The following is a 19,408-nucleotide window of genomic DNA, read 5'->3' on the forward strand; positions in this document are numbered from 1 at the left end:
CCATGCATGCGTACACGCGCCGCGCGCGCGCACAAACACACAATCACATAGCAGATCGTTGAGAGCGCTCCCTGCTGCCTTTCACATGATCTGAAGTGTGTGAGGCAGAGACAGAAAGAGAAAGCCACAGAAAAGATGGCTGTGTGTGGACACGCTCCTTCTATAATGTGTTTCTTTGCCACCATTGCCGTCTGGGTAACATTCATCCACTGCTCTAATGGAATTCCCTGGACACAAGAAAAGGTAAGCCAATTAAATCCTGCTACAATCACAATTCAATACAGTGATTGTGAAACAGTATTATTGGAGTCAGTCATTGTATTGGTAGCAATCTTAAATAATCAGAATCGTACTATTCAGAAAGTATTTTTTTAAGTTTAACTATAACTCCACTCTCAAATATCGATGCAATTTTAGTGATTAGTTCATAATAATGAAATTAGAGTGGCCTCTTCTTCCTCTTCTTCTAAACGACACAATTTTATTTATTTATTTATTTATTTATTTATTTATTTTTATTAGTAACTCAATACATCCATTAGTAGATGTACACGTGAGAGTATGGTAAAAGGGTGTGCCAAATAAATAGTCACTGACGTGTTTAACATTTAAGCAAAACATAACCTACCTGATTCTGCTTTAACATTCCTGCTTCTCATGTTCTTGTGGTTTTAGTCTGCATGTAGTTGCTATGGCAGCACTGTCATCATCATTGATTTTCCAATTGCGGTTCTTGGTATTCATAGAGCTCAAGTGGATCCCACTTTAACCCTCTCAGGGTTCAGTGAGCCCCTGCTCTTTGTAGGGCGATGTTGTAGTGTGTGTGTGTGTGTGTGTGTGTGCAACCACATAATAATACTGTACATTGCAGTTGTATGCTATCTTGTAATTACGAAACCGAAGCAGGGTTTTCCACTACAAACTTGCTTTTGGACTAATGTATGAAAGAACATACCTTTAGAGACCAATATATGAGGGATAAATTCTGCTGTGCATGACATACTGTCTTTATGAATGCAACTTTTCAGAGTGTGTTATGGGTGTTTCCTAACCTTAATTAAGCCAATTAAGTCATTTATTTTACTTTACAAAATTCTCACAGCACCAGTGAACAAAAATGTCACAAGAGTATACCGTATTGAATTAATGATGATCTTATCTCAATTTGGTCACAAATTCACTTAATCTTAAATTTTGGGCCGTTTAGTTGAACACAACTGATACGCTTGCAGGAATTTTACTGGTGCACAGAGTGAAACATAATTGCATATTTGTGATGATATTTGTGTTTAGTTTTTTTTAAATTTTAACCCTGAAAATGGAAATAAAGTGAGTAATTTCTATGATCTTTATATGAGGCATTTTCTGTTCCAGCTATGAAAATAATCTAATTTCTACTTCATTATGAATAGTATGACCGAGGGGAAATAGCGCAGAAGGCGAATCAGTCTAAAACAGATGGATTGTCTGTTTCCAAGACAACCATGCTTCTCTTGCAGGCTGAACTTTGAAACCAATTCCAAGTGGACCACAGAATCAGAGAATCAATATGTTTTCTCAACCCATGATTGTATTTTTTTTCACTCACAGAACAATCTTGCACAGATACTGATGAGCTATAGCATTAACTTAATTTATTAATGTAGTATTCCGATTGTAGCAGTGGCATAGAAGAGCAGTGATTCACACTAGAGCTGTTTGTACTATTTATGCTTACCCTTAATCATTTACCATTTGTGATCAACAGCTGTTTTTGTTGTTGTTGTTGCTCAGTCTGTGTCTGTAGCAGTGGCTCATAGTACTTTTTGTTCTAGTGAATATGTTTTATCCCAGGGATACTGAAATACAAATCCTATAGGAATACAAATACAATTCTTAGTGAGTCAATGACCCATTTATCAAAGTTGGAGGTCAACTTCAGTAATAATGTAGTATTTAAAATTAGGGATGCTATTTTCAACCGATACGATAAACCAATAATTTAGAAAGTGCTGGTGTCGATAACCGATAAGTAAGCTGATAATTGTTTGCAAAATTAACTTGAATACAAATTTACTTTTGAGTCATACTATGAGTCTAACATTTCAAAAAAAATATTGATATCTATGCTCTAAAGACAACCCGTAACTCATTTTGAGTTTGACAAAGAAAGCCCACACTGGCGACTGCCATGTTGCAATGACGTATCTTCTGTGAACACAAGGTCGTTGGCATTATACACTACCCTAGGAGAGGGGAGGGGTTGAGGAGTTGGCCACAACTTGAGCCACAAACTGGACTAACGCGGCAAGTCTTTTGTTATTGGTAGATTTCTTTATTATTCAGTTTATCTGTATGACGTCAAATTCGTTGATAATTGCCAATAATTATCGGCCATCGCATCCCTATTTAAAACAATGTCCTTTTCATCCATAACAGCAAAAATAATAATAATAATAAAATAAAAAGTATTTTCCATATTGACATAAATTAAAATCAATAGTTGAATTAAAAAAAAATCTGACCCCTGTCATGAATCCAAAACAAACAAATGTATCAGGGCACGGGAGGTTGAGAATTTATTTCAACACAAAGATGACGTTTAAATGTGTTCCAGTGTGTGCCTGTGTCATCTTGTCTTGTCAGTTGTAGTAGAAGGAGCTGACTTAGTGATTGATCGATGGTGATTAATATCACATGGCACACTCTGATAATGCATTCTTTTTCTTTTTTTCTGAGAGAGATCAGTATTGTTCATTCGGTAATCTTACCGATTCGACATGTCATCATCATTGCTCTCTCTCTTTTTATTTATTTTTCTCTTTTGTTGTTGTTGTATGTGCGTGAGTATGTGCGTGACTATGTGCATGTGCGGTTGTGTGCGTGCATATGTGCGTGCGTGTGAACGTGTGCTCATTAATTCACCTAAAACCTATTAAAAATCCCATACCGTTCACCTAAATCGAATACTTCAGAATCCTGCTACAGTCATGAAGTTGTCAGGAGACCTGAGGAAGGATAAAAGCAAAGAAAGAAAAGTGAAATCCAGCACCAACCAGACATCACCTACTAACCCCGAGTTACCAACCAGAATCTTTCAGCAACCCCAGAAACATCTAAATTCCAACAAATTAGGGAGACCTCAAGAGACCAAAGGAAAGACTGAGGAAAGGAAGGAAGGATAGATGAAGCAGAGTGAGATCCACAGACATCAGCCTCCACCGATTCAACGACCAGAGGAAGAAGCAGATTAAGTTTGAATTTCGGTAGATCCTGGTGTGATGGGTCTGGCATGCATGAAAACCTCCACCAAAGAGGGGAGCCGTCGACCCCGGCCAAGACAGAGCAAGCACAACCCCCCAGGGCCTACCAGGCCGGGGCAGCGCCAAGGCACAACCCCCGGGCCCCGCAGGGGCCACCGGCCGGAGAGCAAACCCAGGAGCCAGGAGCACCCCCCACCCCAACACGGTCCCAAGCCCAACGCAGCAGAACGGGGCACGGCAGGCCCACCAGGCACCCCACCGGCCAACAACCCCCGCCACCACTCGCCACCCACCACAACCCAGCCCCCGCCGCCCCCAGGCCCCTGAAACCCCCAGACCGCCCCCATTTATTTTTACTTTTAGTCATTTAATTATGCATTTAGTCATTTATTTATTTTAAATTTTGGCAGTTCTTGTCCTCCATAGTTTTGTTTCAAATGTTTATTTAAGAATTGATGGCCTGCGTTGCGTGGCCATTCAGAGGCGTTTTCAAACACAGAGCCCCAAAAGCAGACTGCAGCCAGCTCGCCGGGGGCGCGGCAAGCACACGGGGAGAGGCGAGGTTTTACTGAACCGGGCGTTTTACTTCCGCATTACAAAACTAACCAGCAAAACACCTAATATTTAATTAAAAATTACATCGCCATGGTGTCAAAGGTCAGATTTAATCATTAAATGCCTATAGTTAACTGTGGGAAGCTTAAAATACCGTGGTGTAATCCCTTTAACTACGACTTATTGTGAAGGGAAAAAAATTCAATCAATAGCCTCATGTGCGCGAGCTTCACATACACAGTGAATGTGCTGATTGATTGCACACTGAGTGTGGCTTGGGTCGTAACAATTTGGGGGCCACAAATAGGCGGCAGGTGAGCTGGATATGCCCCGGGGTCCACCTGTTGAAATGAATACCCCTGCACTTTTCGAAATCATTTATATGTAATTCTATTTTGGAACCTCTTTGGACATAGTTTTACAAACAATATCTTACTTAATCAAGGAATGACTGAGGGTGTCTGACAAGTTGTTGTCACAACTAACAAACAAAAACATTCTGCTCTTGCTCAGTTACAGCACCAAGCGGTCACACTTACACCCAGTGAGATCCAGACGGCCCTGTCACACACAGACCTGGCACAAATGTGGCAAAGGGACCTAAGGCCTTTGCTTGTTACCAGGTATCCAGGCTCTCCAGGCAGCCAGGCGGTGCAGCAGGTGAGTTTGATCATCACAGCTAGGACAACAATTGCAACATAATCCTAGATCTGGATGATACCTCAAGAGCTACTGTGGTTGTTCTACTGGACCTCAGTGCTTCATTTGACACATATTTCCATTGACAGACTGCAAGTGGACTAACCAGCACTCTGCTGAACTCTTTTGAATCTTATTTACAAAATGTGTTTGTTGCAAGGGTTGTTTTTTTTTAAATAATAAGACCTGAGCAGAGATATACTGTAATACAAGCGGTGTACCCCAAGGGGCCATTCTTGGGCCGCTTCTATTCAATAGCTACGTGCTGCCTCTAGCTCAGCTCATAAAACATAATTTCTGTGATAAGACAGGCATCTTATCACACTTGTGCAGAAGACACACATATACTGTACACTTCAGTGCTTCCACACAACCGCAGTTCCTTGCTCTGTCAAAAAAACAAAAAACAGAAGTAACTGTTTTCGGCCCAAAACTTGACAGGTCAAAGGTCAGTGCTCAAGATGAGTCCATGTTATTGACAGCCACAAATCACATGAGAAATCTTGATTATGCACTTCAAGGCTCAAAATCATTGGTTTCATATTGTAGTTGCTAGACAAAATTTGCATTTTGCGCCTAATTAAAACACATTGATTAGCAAAACTGAGAACCCAAAAGCTCGTCCCAAAAAGCTTTCAATTTTATATTTGTATTTCAATAAATATTCTATAAATGGGGCAAAAAAATTATAATAAAAATACAAAAATACAAAAAACAAAACAATGATAATAGTAACTTACAGATTCAGGTCTTTGCAGCTAAAGTATGATAAAGCTAATATTGACTACTCTAACAGATTTTTATTATTTTTTTTTTTTAGCATATTAAAACAACCCTGGGTTCCCTTGGAGCAGGCTGGGAAGTGACCGAGGACAAGTTCCTGTCAACGACACCTTTCGGATCATATCCTTTTAACAACCTCGTTGCCACTCTCAATCCATCAGCCAAGCGCCGCCTTGTCCTGGCCTGTCACTACGACTCCAAATACATGCAACAGGATGGTCAAGAGTTTGTGGGTGCCACCGATTCTGCTGTGCCCTGCGCCATGATACTGGAGCTGGCACGAGCCTTCGATGAAGACCTGAAAAATCAAAAGGTACAGTACTAAAGAGGTCATTTAAAATAAGATCAAATTGTTGGAATAGTTTGGAGAAAGGCCCTTTTCTGTTTCATCACGTGTGCCGCAGTGCACAAAGCAATATCCATAATTACATGTTTGGTTGATTCTATGGTGGAAGAACTTGACCTCTCCCTCCCTCATCATTCTCAGATATGTTCGTGATGAACGAGCAAAGAAATTGTAGGACAGGCCCCTTGAAAAACATACACATACATGGCACAGACTAAATGTGGAGTGGAAGCTGTTATATATGCAAATACTATACATTACAGTGCCAGGCAAAACTCTTGAACTTTTGTCGTTTGGTCATGTTAAAAACCAAAAAGTATATTTTCTTGAGATTTCTCATTAAAGACCAAAATAAAATGGAGCAGAATTGTGATGTGGAAGGAAGATTATATGTCTTTTTCAGCTGGAGAAAGGCTGTTTTAGTGATTGATTTGATATGAAAGTCAGGTCAGAATCTATCAGCACCCCAAGATTTCGGTCTTCTTCTTTGTTTTTAACCCAAACATTTTCTTTTCAATATGGTGTATGCTCCCCCACTAGTCTCAAAACAACATTCTGCTAATATTGCGTTTGTGGAAAATTAGTTAAGAAACATAATTCACACGTTTTTTTATCCATCTCAGGGGGCGGCCATTTTGCCACTTGCTGCCAACTGAAAATGACATCACAATTGCTCAGGCTCAGGTAACGACCAATCACAGCTCAGCTTCAGAAATCAGGTGAGTTGGACCTGTTTTCTGAAGCTGAGCTGTGATTGGTCGTTACCTGAGCAACTGTGATGTCATTTTCAGCGGGCAATAAGTGGCAAAATGGCCGCCCACTGAGATGGATAAAAACGTGTGAATTATTCTTCATAACTCATATTCCACAAATGCAATATAATCAGAATGTCATGTTGAGACTAGTGGGGGAGCATACAACATATTATTGTAAAGAAAATTTTGGGGTTGCCTTCCCCTTTAAATACAGTAAGAATAGGTTTGCAAGCCACAGTCTGTAGTCAAACCACAGATGAAAAACACACTTAACATTCATGCTGCCTATTCGTTTGCCCTTTGCTTCGCCACGTCTTTTGACTGGATGGACAGGGACAAGCCCGGTGACAGCCAGCGCTCAGACATTGTATGTGTTTATCGGATTCAGACGTCCATCAAAAAGGTCTCAGGGGAAGTGAAATTCTGTTGAATGCAAATAGGTTTGATTCCAGGGTGCATATGTATATTAGAACTAGCATAAAAGATTATTTGGTCAATTTGAGGCGGGTGAGGGAAGCTGATGAAAATTTGAAATCTGTATCAAAACATAACAAACCCAATTTGTGTCCGCTATAAAAAACATGTTGTCACTCTTTCCCCCTCGTAGGCCTCCTTCCCCAACCTGACCTTGCAATTGATTTTCTTCGATGGAGAGGAAGCTTTCGTCAGCTGGACATCTCTTGATTCTTTGTATGGCTCTCGTCACTTAGCACATAAGATGCATACCACCCCGCATCCTTCAGAAGACGCAAACACCAATCAACTGGACGGCATAGTACGTCTCACCACGCCTTTGACACTAACGCCAAACGCCCACACACGCACACACATGCACTACAATGAGAGCAAGATGATTCATTTCAAAGCATTTCCTCCACTAATGGGACTGGCAACCTGTACAACTCAGTTCCATGTTGTAGAATTCACTTAGACTTAGATCAACTTAAAGTGGTTGCACAAGTGTGCACACTGCCTTATAATTGGGGTTGTAACTGTGTTCCAAATTAACCCCAAATTACCCCACACACACACACACCTAGGTTTGTTTTACTATCTTTGTGGGGGCATCTCACTGACATAATGCATTTCCTAGCCCCTTCCCCTAACCCCAACCATCAAAAATAATTTCCTACCCCTATTCCTTACCCTAACCTCAACCATAACCCAATTCAAATCTAAACTCTAAAACCAAGTCTTGACCCTCAAAAAGAGGTATACACTTGTGGGGCCAAGCAAAATGGCCCCACAACTCTGTGAAATCTCAGAATGTTGGCCCCACTATGCAACAAAAACAAGACCACACACACACACACAGGTTTGTTTTACTAGCTTTGTGGGGCCATCTCATTGACATAATGCATTTCCTAGCCCTTTCCCTTAACCCCAACCATCAAAAATGATTTCCTACCCCTATTCCTTACCCTAACCTCAACCATAACCCAATTCAAACCTAAACTCTAAAACCAAGTCTTGACCCTCAAAAAGAGTTATACACTTGTGGGGCCAAGCAAAATGGCCCCACATGGATGGGTGGGCCCCACAACTATGTGAAATCCCAGAATGTTGGCCCCACTATGTAACAAAACAAGACCAAACACACATACACAGACACACACACACACACACACACACACACACCCTTAAAGTATTTGAGTTGTGCAGGTTACAGGTCACATTATTGGCGGAAAGTTTTTTAATTATTTATCTTGGTCTCATTTTAATGTCACAATAACCTGACTAATGAACAGGAGTGTCTTATGTACAGTTGTACAGTTTAAGGTGTGTACAGTCAGATGACGTATGCTTCTAGGAGAGTAATTAAGCACTTATGTTGTCTCCTCCAGGATCTATTTGTGTTGTTGGACCTGATCGGGGCCCCAAGTCCACGCTTTGGTAACCAGTTCCAAGCCACAACGTACTGGCTCTCACGGTTGCAGGACATAGGTGATTGATAATGGCACGTTTTGTTGTTTTTGGTCTCTTCCAGCGTCCAGCTATACACAATGCATAGTTTCAGTTAGTAAGCCACCATACTGGTTCAGCCAGTCAGAGACCTGTGGGGAAACTTTACTGCATGTGTTAATAGTTAATAGTTTGGTCCGTAGTAAGTCAGAAAACAAGCAAAAACATTTCCAAAGTAAAAATAAATGTTCTGTTTTGATTCAACACAATGATAATCAGACTGCTGCTTTCATGGAAGACACAGAATTCAGGTAATATTTACTTCTGAGGAACAGAAATTCCAAACATTTGGACAGTTTTAATCTAAAAATTTTATTAATGGATTATCAAAAATAATTACATTAATTTCATCATCAATTAGTTGTCAATTAATCAATAAATAATTCCACCTTTTTTAATAAACAAAAAACAAAACTATAAAGTGGCGAGATGTGTGTACTGGAAGGTGAATGATTGTTTGTCTGGATGCGCCCTGCGATTGACTGGTGATGCCTCTCACCCAAAGTCAGTTGGGATCGTCTCCAGCTCACTGGTGACCCTAGTGAGGACTAGTAGTATTAGTATTAGTAGTGGTGGTAGTTCTAGTGGTAGCAGTAGTAAACCAGATTCAACCCTTACTGACAATAATCCGTTCTTTTCCCAAAATGTAAACAACTTTCACAATACTTCAAAGAAAAAAAAACAAGAACCAAATGAATGACTAAAACACAATGCAGTACAATCTGATTAAACAGATTAAAATAATAATAATAAAAATAAAGTTTAGATACAGACAAATGAACTAAAAGTGCTATATATTTTTAACAATACTTTAGCACTTAAATTCCCCTATTCCTCTAGTTCTGAAATTGTCAGTTGCAATTGTAATGACATGACTAATAACTCTGCTTTCCCCGACCGATAGTAAACTGATTTTACTGTACATTGTCATAATCAAGAAATAATTTAAATGTGCACACTAATGTATTTTACTGTTGTTGTCAGAAAAACGTCTACACTCTATGAATCAACTTGAAAATCATGCTGATGATGTGGAATATTTCTGGCCTGATCGACCTGTTTTCCATGTTGAAGATGATCATGTACCATTCCTGAAGAGAGGTTTGTACTCCTGATAGTTCTTTACTCAAATATGTTAGCTGATATGGTAAATATCTGATGAGTAACCCTCATCGTTTGCTTCTTTGTCAGGTGTTCGCATCCTCCACCTTATTCCCACTCCTTTCCCCAGCGTGTGGCACACAATTCATGACAATGAGCAGAACCTGGACCGCTCCACCATTGTTAATCTCAACAAGATTTTACAGATCTTTGTCCTGGAGTACCTTAATATCCGACCTGCCAATACCACGAATACAATGACAAACATGTAATTTTACTATTTTATGTCTTTTATCAATAATGAAACTGTATTAACATAATATTTGAAATATGAGGTTGAAATTTTACCCTTAACTTGCATTCTATGTACAAATATGGATGTTAACTCATGTGTTGGCTCAAGTAAGTCAAGTGAGTGCGTTCAAATATAAAATTTCCAGTTTGTTCTGCCATGTCTTGTTTTTGAGCCCAAAATCCCAAGCAGAATAACATTTGTTTTGTGAGGACTATTGTGAAAGAAAATCTATTATCTATGTACAGTATGTAAATACAGTACATCATGCATTTGAGGCTCAAATTCCATTTAAAATTATTTTTTTCTGACCTCATTTAAAAAGTAATTAAATGTTAAGTACTTTTTGGTCTTGTACAGCACCAGTGACATTTTGTTTTGTGTTAGGTAGCATTCTTTCTTCTACAGTTATCCCGTTCAATATTTATCAAGTAAACCATTCTTGGGGAGGATCATGTACTGTAGATATACAGTGTTTGTTCTGTTAAAAACATTTTTAGCCCTTCATGTCCTGTCTTTTTAGATAGATGAACAATTAACATCCTGTTTGGCTGCCTCTATTTATCTTTGTGATTATTCAGAATGGCTTTGTTGTCAATGCACAACAAAATTAGGAGCACTTCTCCATCAAGTGCATAAAAAAGACTGTAAACAGTAAAGTAGTGTAAGAAACGGTGCAAAACGAAAACACAACAATGAGAGGCAAGCTCTAAAATTGTATTTTACATGAAGTGCATGCCAGTGAGTGCAATAATCCCTGATAAAAACAGAAAAATATTTTTTGTCTGATTCTAATATAATGGACAATGCCTGAAGTGTACTTTCTGTATCATGAGTCAGAAATAAATGTTGCATCACAATACAAGGAAGTTCATGCAGAATTGTCTAATCTGATTCTTCAAGTGACCTTTAGTGTCAGGGACTTTTTCCTGTACATTCAGTTAATATTTTCCAAGGTCAAAAGCAATTACTGTACTTATATACTTAGGCCTATGGTTTTTCATCTAGTGCTGAGACAACCTCACGTCCACAATAGTTACTCGAATCCCTTAATCATCTGCCATTGGCTGGCAACCAGTTCAGGGTGTACCCCGCCTACTGCCCGGAGCCAGCTGGGATAGGCTCCAGCGTCCCCCGCGACCCTTGTGAGGACAAGCGGTTAAGAAAATTGATGGATGGATGGATGGATGGAATCCCTTAATCATATCAGGGTGGCCCTATTCTGATTTCCACTCTGTTCAAATACCTTCAGTCCAGTCCAACTGAGCATGCCTCCTTAATACAGTTAATACACTGCACGTGTGTTTTGCTAATACCGTCACATGCTTCAAAGGTTATTGGTCACCATAGGCTACGTCATGGCATTCAGACATAAAGAAAATTACGCTTTTATTTTGCATGTAAGTGATGGATAATTGCTAGATGAAAAGTCAACAGCAAGATCGTTGTCAGGGGGGAAAGGGAAAAGCGTTCAAGTCGATGTTAGTGTTGTGTAGTGTAAGTTCAAAAATACAGATGAAAAAAGTAATGTTTAAAAAAAAATTGTAGTAGGCTAACGTATTTTTTATTTTGGTCATGTCGTCAGGTAGAAAAAGTAATGCTATCACTACCTCAACAACACTATAAAGTGCCGCTGTTTGTTTTCACTGCTGGACGATGAAATACCAGCAGAGGGAGGTAGAGAACTTCTTATACACTTTTCTGACAGCACTGCATTGTAGCCCTTTTTTAAAATGTATTTATAGAAATGTAAATGAGAAAAAAATATTGTAATAGTCACATATGTTTTTTTGATTATTCTAAATGTAAATTATAATTTAAGTAAATATCGTAATAACCAAAGTTACGTATTTCACACTTGCTGTGTAAAATAACACCGCTCAGTAAAATCATTAGAATTACGCAAAGCGACGCGTGTTGAATAAAAGCATGCATTTATTAATAGAATATTAAAAGAAAAAACAAGTTGAGAACGCCCGCAGTTTCAAATTAGACCGGTGAATGAAGATTCAAAATGTCACAGCGAGGCATTTGTGCACCTCGTAAACTTTACAACCATTCCGATTTCAAATATGTAAAATAAACTGATTAGATATATGCTTAGAATACATCTTGCATAAAAGTGCGCGTTTTTAGTGAAGTACTATATTATAGCCAAAAGAAAAATGAAAGTCTATACAACTACACTTCCGTCACAATGTTGTTAACATTTTTGCCTAACTGTCTTTGAAGGCAGCACAGGTCCCACACGCACACTGGCGTCTGAGGAGTTGTAATGTGGGGGATTTCAACACTGCTCCTTTTCGCGTTATGCGAGTTGTTTGGGGAACGATTCAAACGAAGACATACAGCCGAATAGAATGAAAACAAAGTTATTATGAGAATGTGACAGCCAAGCGGACACTTAACTCTTTCTCAAAAAGCCTCGCCAAAATATTTTGTCACGTCTACGCTACTGAAGAAGCCATGGAACCGATAACCAAGTGGACGCCAAAGCAAGTTGTAGACTGGATGAAAGGTAAGCCATATACATTTTCACATTATATGTTTGTTTGAAAGTTATCCAAAGTTAACGTTTATATGACATAACCGTCGTTAATTGTTAGCTAGTTTCGTAGAAACTGTGACAACAGTACTCAACAACGTCACTACATCAATGAAGTACTTGCACTCAGCTGTACTGCAGTTTCTGTTACGCACATTCTTAAAAACAAAAAAACGTTTTATTACTGTTTATGTTCTTTCTGTCTTAGTAGCTCCAAGTTTGCTGGAGTCTATAAACAAACGTCTCAACTTGCGGGCAGTTCACCGGGCACCCTGTCATTTACAACCATCATCTTGTCTTCATAAAAAAAAAAAACATTTGCAGGCATTGCTTGTTTACCATTAACCGGTTTTGAAAGCACATCGTTGACATTTAAAATCAGCAATGAAGAATTGCCTAAAACACTCGTGTATTTTGGACCACTTTAAAAGGCCTTTCACTACTTTCAGAGGCCAGTAGCATGTTTGCCATCTACTGCGAATTACTCTTGCTACCTGGGTCCATTCACTGCAAAGCTATGTGCTGTGAGAGATGTCAAATGGTATGTGAGGTATGGGTGGAAAATATTCACTGCTCCCATTGGTATTGTGTACTAAATGACCTAAAGGACTTGTAAGGAAAATCATTTGGTTTATAGTTCAACTTCAAACAACCAATTTCACAGATTATACCATGTGACTCTGAGTGTGGTCTACTTGAAGCCAGAATGCATCCATGGTTAGTAGCTCAAAAGGATTGTGGAGGGGGTTACTTTAGTGAAAAAAGCAGAGCCAGGACACAAATGGATGGGGGGATTAGTTGACACAGGCCCCAGTCTTCCTGAAAATCGGACTCAGCGGTTGTCTTTATTGGTGTTAACCACCTGGATTTTCAGGCCATGATAAATCAAGTCAAATAAGGTGAGCAGACTATTGGAGCATATTGTTTCAGTCACCAACATACCCAAACCACTGGATGTTAAGCACAACAGCACCAAGGTGAGCAAGTTTGTTCGCAAGAAAATGGACAGCTAGGCATCAGATTATTTTCATGGTCAGCTCAAGAATTTTTTTTCTTGTTTTGGTACTTTGAACAAAATAGATTATTCCTCCTTGACAATGTGCTCCTTTTATTGCACTATATCCAGCTTTTAGTCATTTAATTTAAAGACATCAGAAAGTATTACTGTGTACATACAACTAGTGCAATAAAAATCTTGTTTATAGACAGCTGAAAGGCTATGAACTATGCATATTATTGAGGATGCAATTGGCTAATGACAACAAGCCGTTACAGTCAGGTCTTCCTAAATCAAAGCTCTCATCCAGTATCACTTATGTCTTCATCAGGGCTTAAAACTGGGAACTGGTTATTTCAATAACCAATTAATTGATCGATTATTTTTCTGATGATTACCAGTAGATTAATTGGATTAATTAAAAAAAATATATATATTTTTGTACCGTTACTCAAAAACAGTACATCATTTCAACCGTGCCCCAGCAGGTTAGCAAATAAATAAATAAATAAATGCATGGCAATACCTGACATATATACAGTACTTCTATTAATCCTTTTTTTTTTTTTACTTATTCACATACCTATTTCTTGTGTTATTAATTTTATTTACGTACGTACCTACTATTAATTAATTTTTTATCTTGTTTTGCCTTTTCTTTTTTTTGCCTGTTATTTATTGCATGACTGATTTATATTTTACGCCATGTATGCACTTTGTATGCAGGAATGGTTGTTTAGAAGTGCTTTATAAATAGTTGACCTGACCTACAATAAATGATTAAAAAAAAAAGTTTAACATTAAGAGAAACTTAAAAAAGTACAATTACCGTATTGTACTTTGTAATCCACTTTGTGGACTTTGTAATCCACATCTGAATGCAATCTGCCCTTCCTCACTCATAGCTACAGACAGAGCTGTGTCTTCACTCTTGCCTTATTTGACAAAGGTAACACTTAAATCTTATAAATTTAACAGTGCCATTATTACAGTATGTGCAAGTTAATTCATACACCACTTTAAACACAGCATTAGGTGAGCAAGGGCTATACAAAAAGTGGAATACACACAAATAGCCACGCGATATTGGGGGAACATCACATTGTTAAATATATATTTCAGTGGTAAACATTAGTGACTAAAGCCCATGTCTCGCAGAGCGGCAAAGGCTCATGAGTGCTTACGAAGAAGGTAGCTTAATGTTGTTTTTTCGTCAAGATTCTTTCAGGGTTGTAAACTGTCCCAAGAATTCAAAACTTCAGTTTTTGAACATGTTCAAAATTTCTTGATTACAAGAAAAATTGTTTGGGAATATCTGGCGAACGTCTGTGGCCGTTTGCAACCTTGACCCCAAAAAAATCAACATTTGCTAACTTCGCAAACACTTGCAATCCTTCGCCACTCAATGAGATATGGGTAGCGTGCTAAAAACTTTGCTGGAGAAGCACAAACCCAGTTTACAATTCTGTGTTCTTCTTATGTATTATTGAATGTGACTGAAGCCTTTTACATACACCTTGTGTTTTCAGCATGCACATGCAATTGTTTTTTTTTTTTTATTATTATTTATTTTTAGGCTCCAAAACACCAAACAGCGAAGAGTGCACAGTTGTGATCAGTTTTCAGCTGAAACCGTCTCATTTAAAAGCCTTTAATTGTTGCTGCATCTGAGAAGTAAAATGTAACTCACAGAAATACTGTATACATTTGTTCTCATTTGCCTCAGGTTGTTTTTCTCAGAGTGACAGGGAAGTTCTTTGTGTATTGAAGCAGTTGTTAATCACTTGCGTTGTTGGAGGAGATCAAGCAGTGAGTGGCTGGTGGATGTTTATTGCCAGTGAAAGGGCAATTGGTTCTTTCAATTTAAACACTGTCAGCTTTTGTCTTGGGGACTGGTGATGCCCTTAAGCGTGTTTTATTCATCACACGCTAGCTGGATTTGAGGTGTCGTGTGATCAGTGTGCCATGCGTCACGTCACGTATTACCCATCAGGACGGGATGGAGTTTTATAAAGCCATCACAAATAGTATGGCAAAATCTTATAAGAATTTGAATTGAAGTATAAATTTAAGGGTGGGGTAAAATAAATTCAGTAGTCTTCCATGTGGTGCTTCTCACTTCCATGCCTTTCATTTTCCAAATATAGTAGCGAGTCCACATGGTCAGATCTTCAGCTGTGAAGGCTTGGCACAGCACAAGGCTGTAAAAGCTGCTGAAGTTTCTCATTTGACCGAACATTTTGCTTCTTTTCCATCTCTCTTGGTTAGGGTTCGTTGTTATTGCAAGTAAGCCAGCCAAATTTTCACAAGGCATTCCAAACATGCAAACTAGCACAACTACAGTCTGAGGACTGGCATTTATTTATGTATTTTAACAAGCTTAAACCATGCTTGAACATCTGACTAAGTCCCTAAGTATCAGGATGAATTGGAAGTTTTCCGTAGTATAGTCAAATACGGACTGTTTTTATCATAGATGAACTGAATGAGCGGAACAAAATCATCAAGTTGCTTACGTTGATCGCACATCTCCATCCAGTAAAACCCAATGACCTAATATCTTCAGCATCTGACTAGACTGGTTTGACTCAAGGCACCGATACAGACAAGTTATGTATGACATAGTGAAATGTTGGTTTATACACCCAGAGGAATTTTCATTCAACATTAGCAAAGGTGTGGATATCTCTTTCATGTTTTTCAACTAACATCAAAGTGCCAAAGGGGTAATTAGCTTTTCATAGAGGTGACAAACCTGGCAAGTATGCTTTACTTTTTGACTAGTTTTTGCTTTGAAAAATAGCAGGATTAATTTGAGGTCCACCTTTTCTAAGACACCTCCCTAATCGCAACTCCCTAAAGGTCAATAAATGGAAATAACTAATAAAAGAGGTACTAAAGGGCAATGATTATGATCATATGATCACAACTTGACCCACAACCACAAATGGTGGACGAACGCGGCAAGTCTATTATTATCACTTATCAGCGGATTTCTTTATTATCTGGTTTATCTGTATGACGTCAAATTGGTCGATAATAGCTGATAATTATCGGAACCTGATATTAGCATGCATCCTTAGAAAAAAATACATACAATGAGTTCTTACACTTTATGTTGATTTGCTGTTCAGCAGTTTTGTGCCCTCTTTGAATGAGAAATGTATTATGAAAAAATAGATATCGGCTATTAAGAGAAAGTATTTTGTTTCTATTCTATGCGGCCCGCCGAGTAGCAGTGGTAAAAAATTGTAGCCCCCTCTACCATTGAAAGCAACACTAAGGAACTTTCAGTTTATGTTGATTGCAGCACCATATGGACAAAAGCGTTAATGTTGTGCCTAAAGGAAGACCACATTTCCCATGAGGACAAGCACATTGCGTCGTTTTTTTAGCTCACACCAGCGAGTGAAAGCTGGGCCAATGTTGATCCTTGACTGTCCTTTTATCCTTGTAGCTTCCCTTTTTCTTTTTTTGTCTCATCAGACAAAACTTTTCAGTTGTTTTGCATATTTTGCCAGGAAAGCAGTAATCATGCATCGACATTCAAACTGACTTCCGTCTTTGTAACGAATGGGGAAAGTGATTTATGCCATAAAGCAGTCAGCACATTTGTAGTTTTTTTGTGTGGCATTTGTTAATACCATCTTACCAAAGGGACAATTCAACTAGTTTTAAGTCAATGTTTCATCAAGTTATGAAAATATTTTATAACGGTTGAAAAGTTTCTTAGTGCTACTTTAAGATGCCCATCCCTGTCTTAAAGCAACAACTTGCATTCTATAGTAGGCCAACATCTATAATCACTACTAATCACATATTATTGACAGGTAATACTGATAGGAGGTTTTCCAATTTGACCAACATCCGCAAACTGTTCAATTAATACGAGGATATAAGGACCAGTACATTATTGTCTTGACATCCTTTAAAATGTAGCCAACCTTTTGTCATTAATGAATTTCCACTCACCAAGGCATTCAGCACTTATAATCAACCTATTGTTCCATTGATGGGCAGATACCTGTGTTACTTTTCAATAGAAAATGGTGTTTAGAGTTCAGGGGAAGTGCTGTAAGAGGATTCCCCCTGGGGAGAGGTGACTGAGGGCCATCGCCTTCGTTACGTCTAAGCCCCCCACTCCCATGGCCTGTTTCTCACACGGCCTGGTGTTCCAGCCTTACAACCTCAGGATTTCCACCATATAGGAAGAAAAATTATCAATCGTTAATGCCATTGTTCTAATCCAGTTTTGAGAAATTGACAGTGTTCCTCAGTGGCTAAAGATGCTATTCACATGCTAATTGAACCCAGTTTGGTGTGAGCTGCATAAACACCGCTGGGTACTGCCATGCAACCCACCTGTAGAGTAGAACATTTTATCAGTAAAATTATACATTTGCATTCAAACACATCACGTTTCCTAATTTCCAATATTATTATTATTTCTAAAATACATGCAGCCATCTTTTAACAAAACATATTTAGAGACTACTGTTCAACACCGTTCAATTACTGTTCAGGATGACTTTAGGCTTTAGGGTAGCGTGCAGTGCCACACGCAGACACAATAAAGAAATAAGTCTGCAGCATGTGTTAATGCTTCGTTGGATAGTTGCTTGTGCGACCAACAAAGTAAGCTTGTGCTAATTGGATCCATCTCCACCACCACTACCACAACTTTGGATAAATCCTCTACGCTGGGGTTCAGATTCATCTCAGTTTCACTTTTCAACTCTTTGCTAATATAGCAAGTTATTACATGATTAAGTCTCTTTGATCTGACTTTGTTATTAGGTAACATTGCCTTAGTATTCGGGGCCTCGCCTGCATGCAGCCGGAGAATAAAAAAATGATTTGGCGTTTTCAGTCACTCCCATCTCAAATTCCCGCACCAAATTTTGGGCCCAGTACATCCGTGCTGATATCTCTGCCAACCGTCCTTCGATCCACTCGGCTTTCATTCAAATGTAGAATGTACATTGCAAATCTGGTAGATGATCTCTGCTTAGTGAGTCCTGCAAGCTACTTGGCTGCGGTCTGCCCTAAGAGCATTGGCCTGTGAAGTGCTCTGCTTAAGCGCTGCGAATAAACGCTCCAACCTTAGGCGGCACAACTTGTGCAAGTGCAAATACGGGCGACGTGCTGAGTGACCTCTCGTGCAATTAAGTCAAGCGTATGTCAGCCCCTTCACCCTTTGGTGTGTTTGCATGCCAGGCTTACTCTGCCAGGGATGTGATTGAAGTTGTTCCAATATATTGAACATCTTAAACTGCTAGTAAAACAAATGTGCCCTTGAATAGTGTTGGGGTTTTGGTATGCTTGTGTCAGTATTGCAATCTAAACAGCGTTAGTGCAGTTACGCTCAAATGACCTCGGAATGCAGCCACTTTCTGCTCCGAGGATGAGCAGTCAAAACAAGTGGGGTGTGTTTTCTCTTGTGTAGGAGCCAGAAGTTGCCTTTAGAAGGTTTATGGTCCCCTCACTGACCAAATACTGCGCTCACCGACCAAATACTGCGCTCACCAAGATCCCGCCATCGTTTTATGGTATAATCAAGTCCAACTATTTGCAGTGGGCAGCTTTGCGAACCCACAGTTGGCTTTAGTTGGCCACCGGGTGAATACCATAACACGGCTTGTTGAGAGCATGTCGAGACATGACTGCTTTTTCTAGTTCTCCGCTCTGACAGGACAAATTCTGCTGTTTGCACGGTTTTTAAATCATCCCGTTCATATAACATACAATTTAATGCTCTACTTTTGCCACTGATTTACAGAGGAACTATTTCCGATCTGTTTTAATCACATGTTGGGAAAAGGTTATTGCTCTCTGCAGGCTCCTATTGCTTCTGAATGATCATGCTCCATATACATTGTGTATGGAACTGTAATGTTTGATCTTGTTTTTCATTGTACTGATGGTCCATTGACTTAGCTTCAAGGCCTACCATTACCATGGCTCCAAAAGCATGAATGAATTGATGTATGTTGTCTTGACTTGAAAAGTTGCTTATATACAGGGCTATTGTACTGCAAACAAATATGTTCATTGTTTTATTATAAAAGTTAGATTCAGTGATGTGGAAGTCACAATTTTCCTGTCACTGGAGTCGGACATTATCACAACAG

At 39.0% G+C, this 19,408-nt stretch overlaps 2 protein-coding genes across 2 annotated transcripts in view; both read left to right on the forward strand.

The window, feature by feature from the left end:
* Positions 1-24: 24 nt before the first annotated feature.
* qpct (glutaminyl-peptide cyclotransferase) lies at positions 25-10,600 on the forward strand. Its single transcript, XM_077549066.1, has 7 exons — positions 25-243; positions 4,311-4,457; positions 5,317-5,592; positions 6,988-7,155; positions 8,225-8,324; positions 9,327-9,443; positions 9,534-10,600. Exons 1-7 carry the CDS (start codon positions 136-138, stop codon positions 9,713-9,715), a joined length of 1,098 nt encoding a protein of 365 aa, XP_077405192.1. The 5' UTR covers positions 25-135; the 3' UTR covers positions 9,716-10,600.
* A 1,373-nt stretch (positions 10,601-11,973) lies between these two features.
* The window catches only part of cnksr3 (cnksr family member 3), a 34,353-nt gene continuing 26,918 nt past the window's right edge, over positions 11,974-19,408 (forward strand). Inside the window, exon 1 of the mRNA XM_077549947.1 lies at positions 11,974-12,253. Within this exon, the coding sequence (XP_077406073.1) occupies positions 12,202-12,253 (52 nt within the window). The 5' untranslated portion in view covers positions 11,974-12,201. The remainder of the gene's footprint in view (positions 12,254-19,408) is intronic.

Source organism: Vanacampus margaritifer, chromosome 1 (genome assembly GCF_051991255.1).
Source record: "Vanacampus margaritifer isolate UIUO_Vmar chromosome 1, RoL_Vmar_1.0, whole genome shotgun sequence".
Taxonomy (NCBI): domain Eukaryota; kingdom Metazoa; phylum Chordata; class Actinopteri; order Syngnathiformes; family Syngnathidae; genus Vanacampus; species Vanacampus margaritifer.

Excerpts from the sequence above, each read along its gene's own strand:
- qpct (XM_077549066.1), top strand. The coding sequence starts at position 136 with ATGGCTGTGTGTGGACACGCTCCTTCTATAATGTGTTTCTTTGCCACC. Across the intron at positions 7,156-8,224 it reads CCAATCAACTGGACGGCATA|GATCTATTTGTGTTGTTGGA; the intron begins GTACGTCTCACC and ends TGTCTCCTCCAG. Across the intron at positions 9,444-9,533 it reads TGTACCATTCCTGAAGAGAG|GTGTTCGCATCCTCCACCTT; the intron begins GTTTGTACTCCT and ends CTTCTTTGTCAG.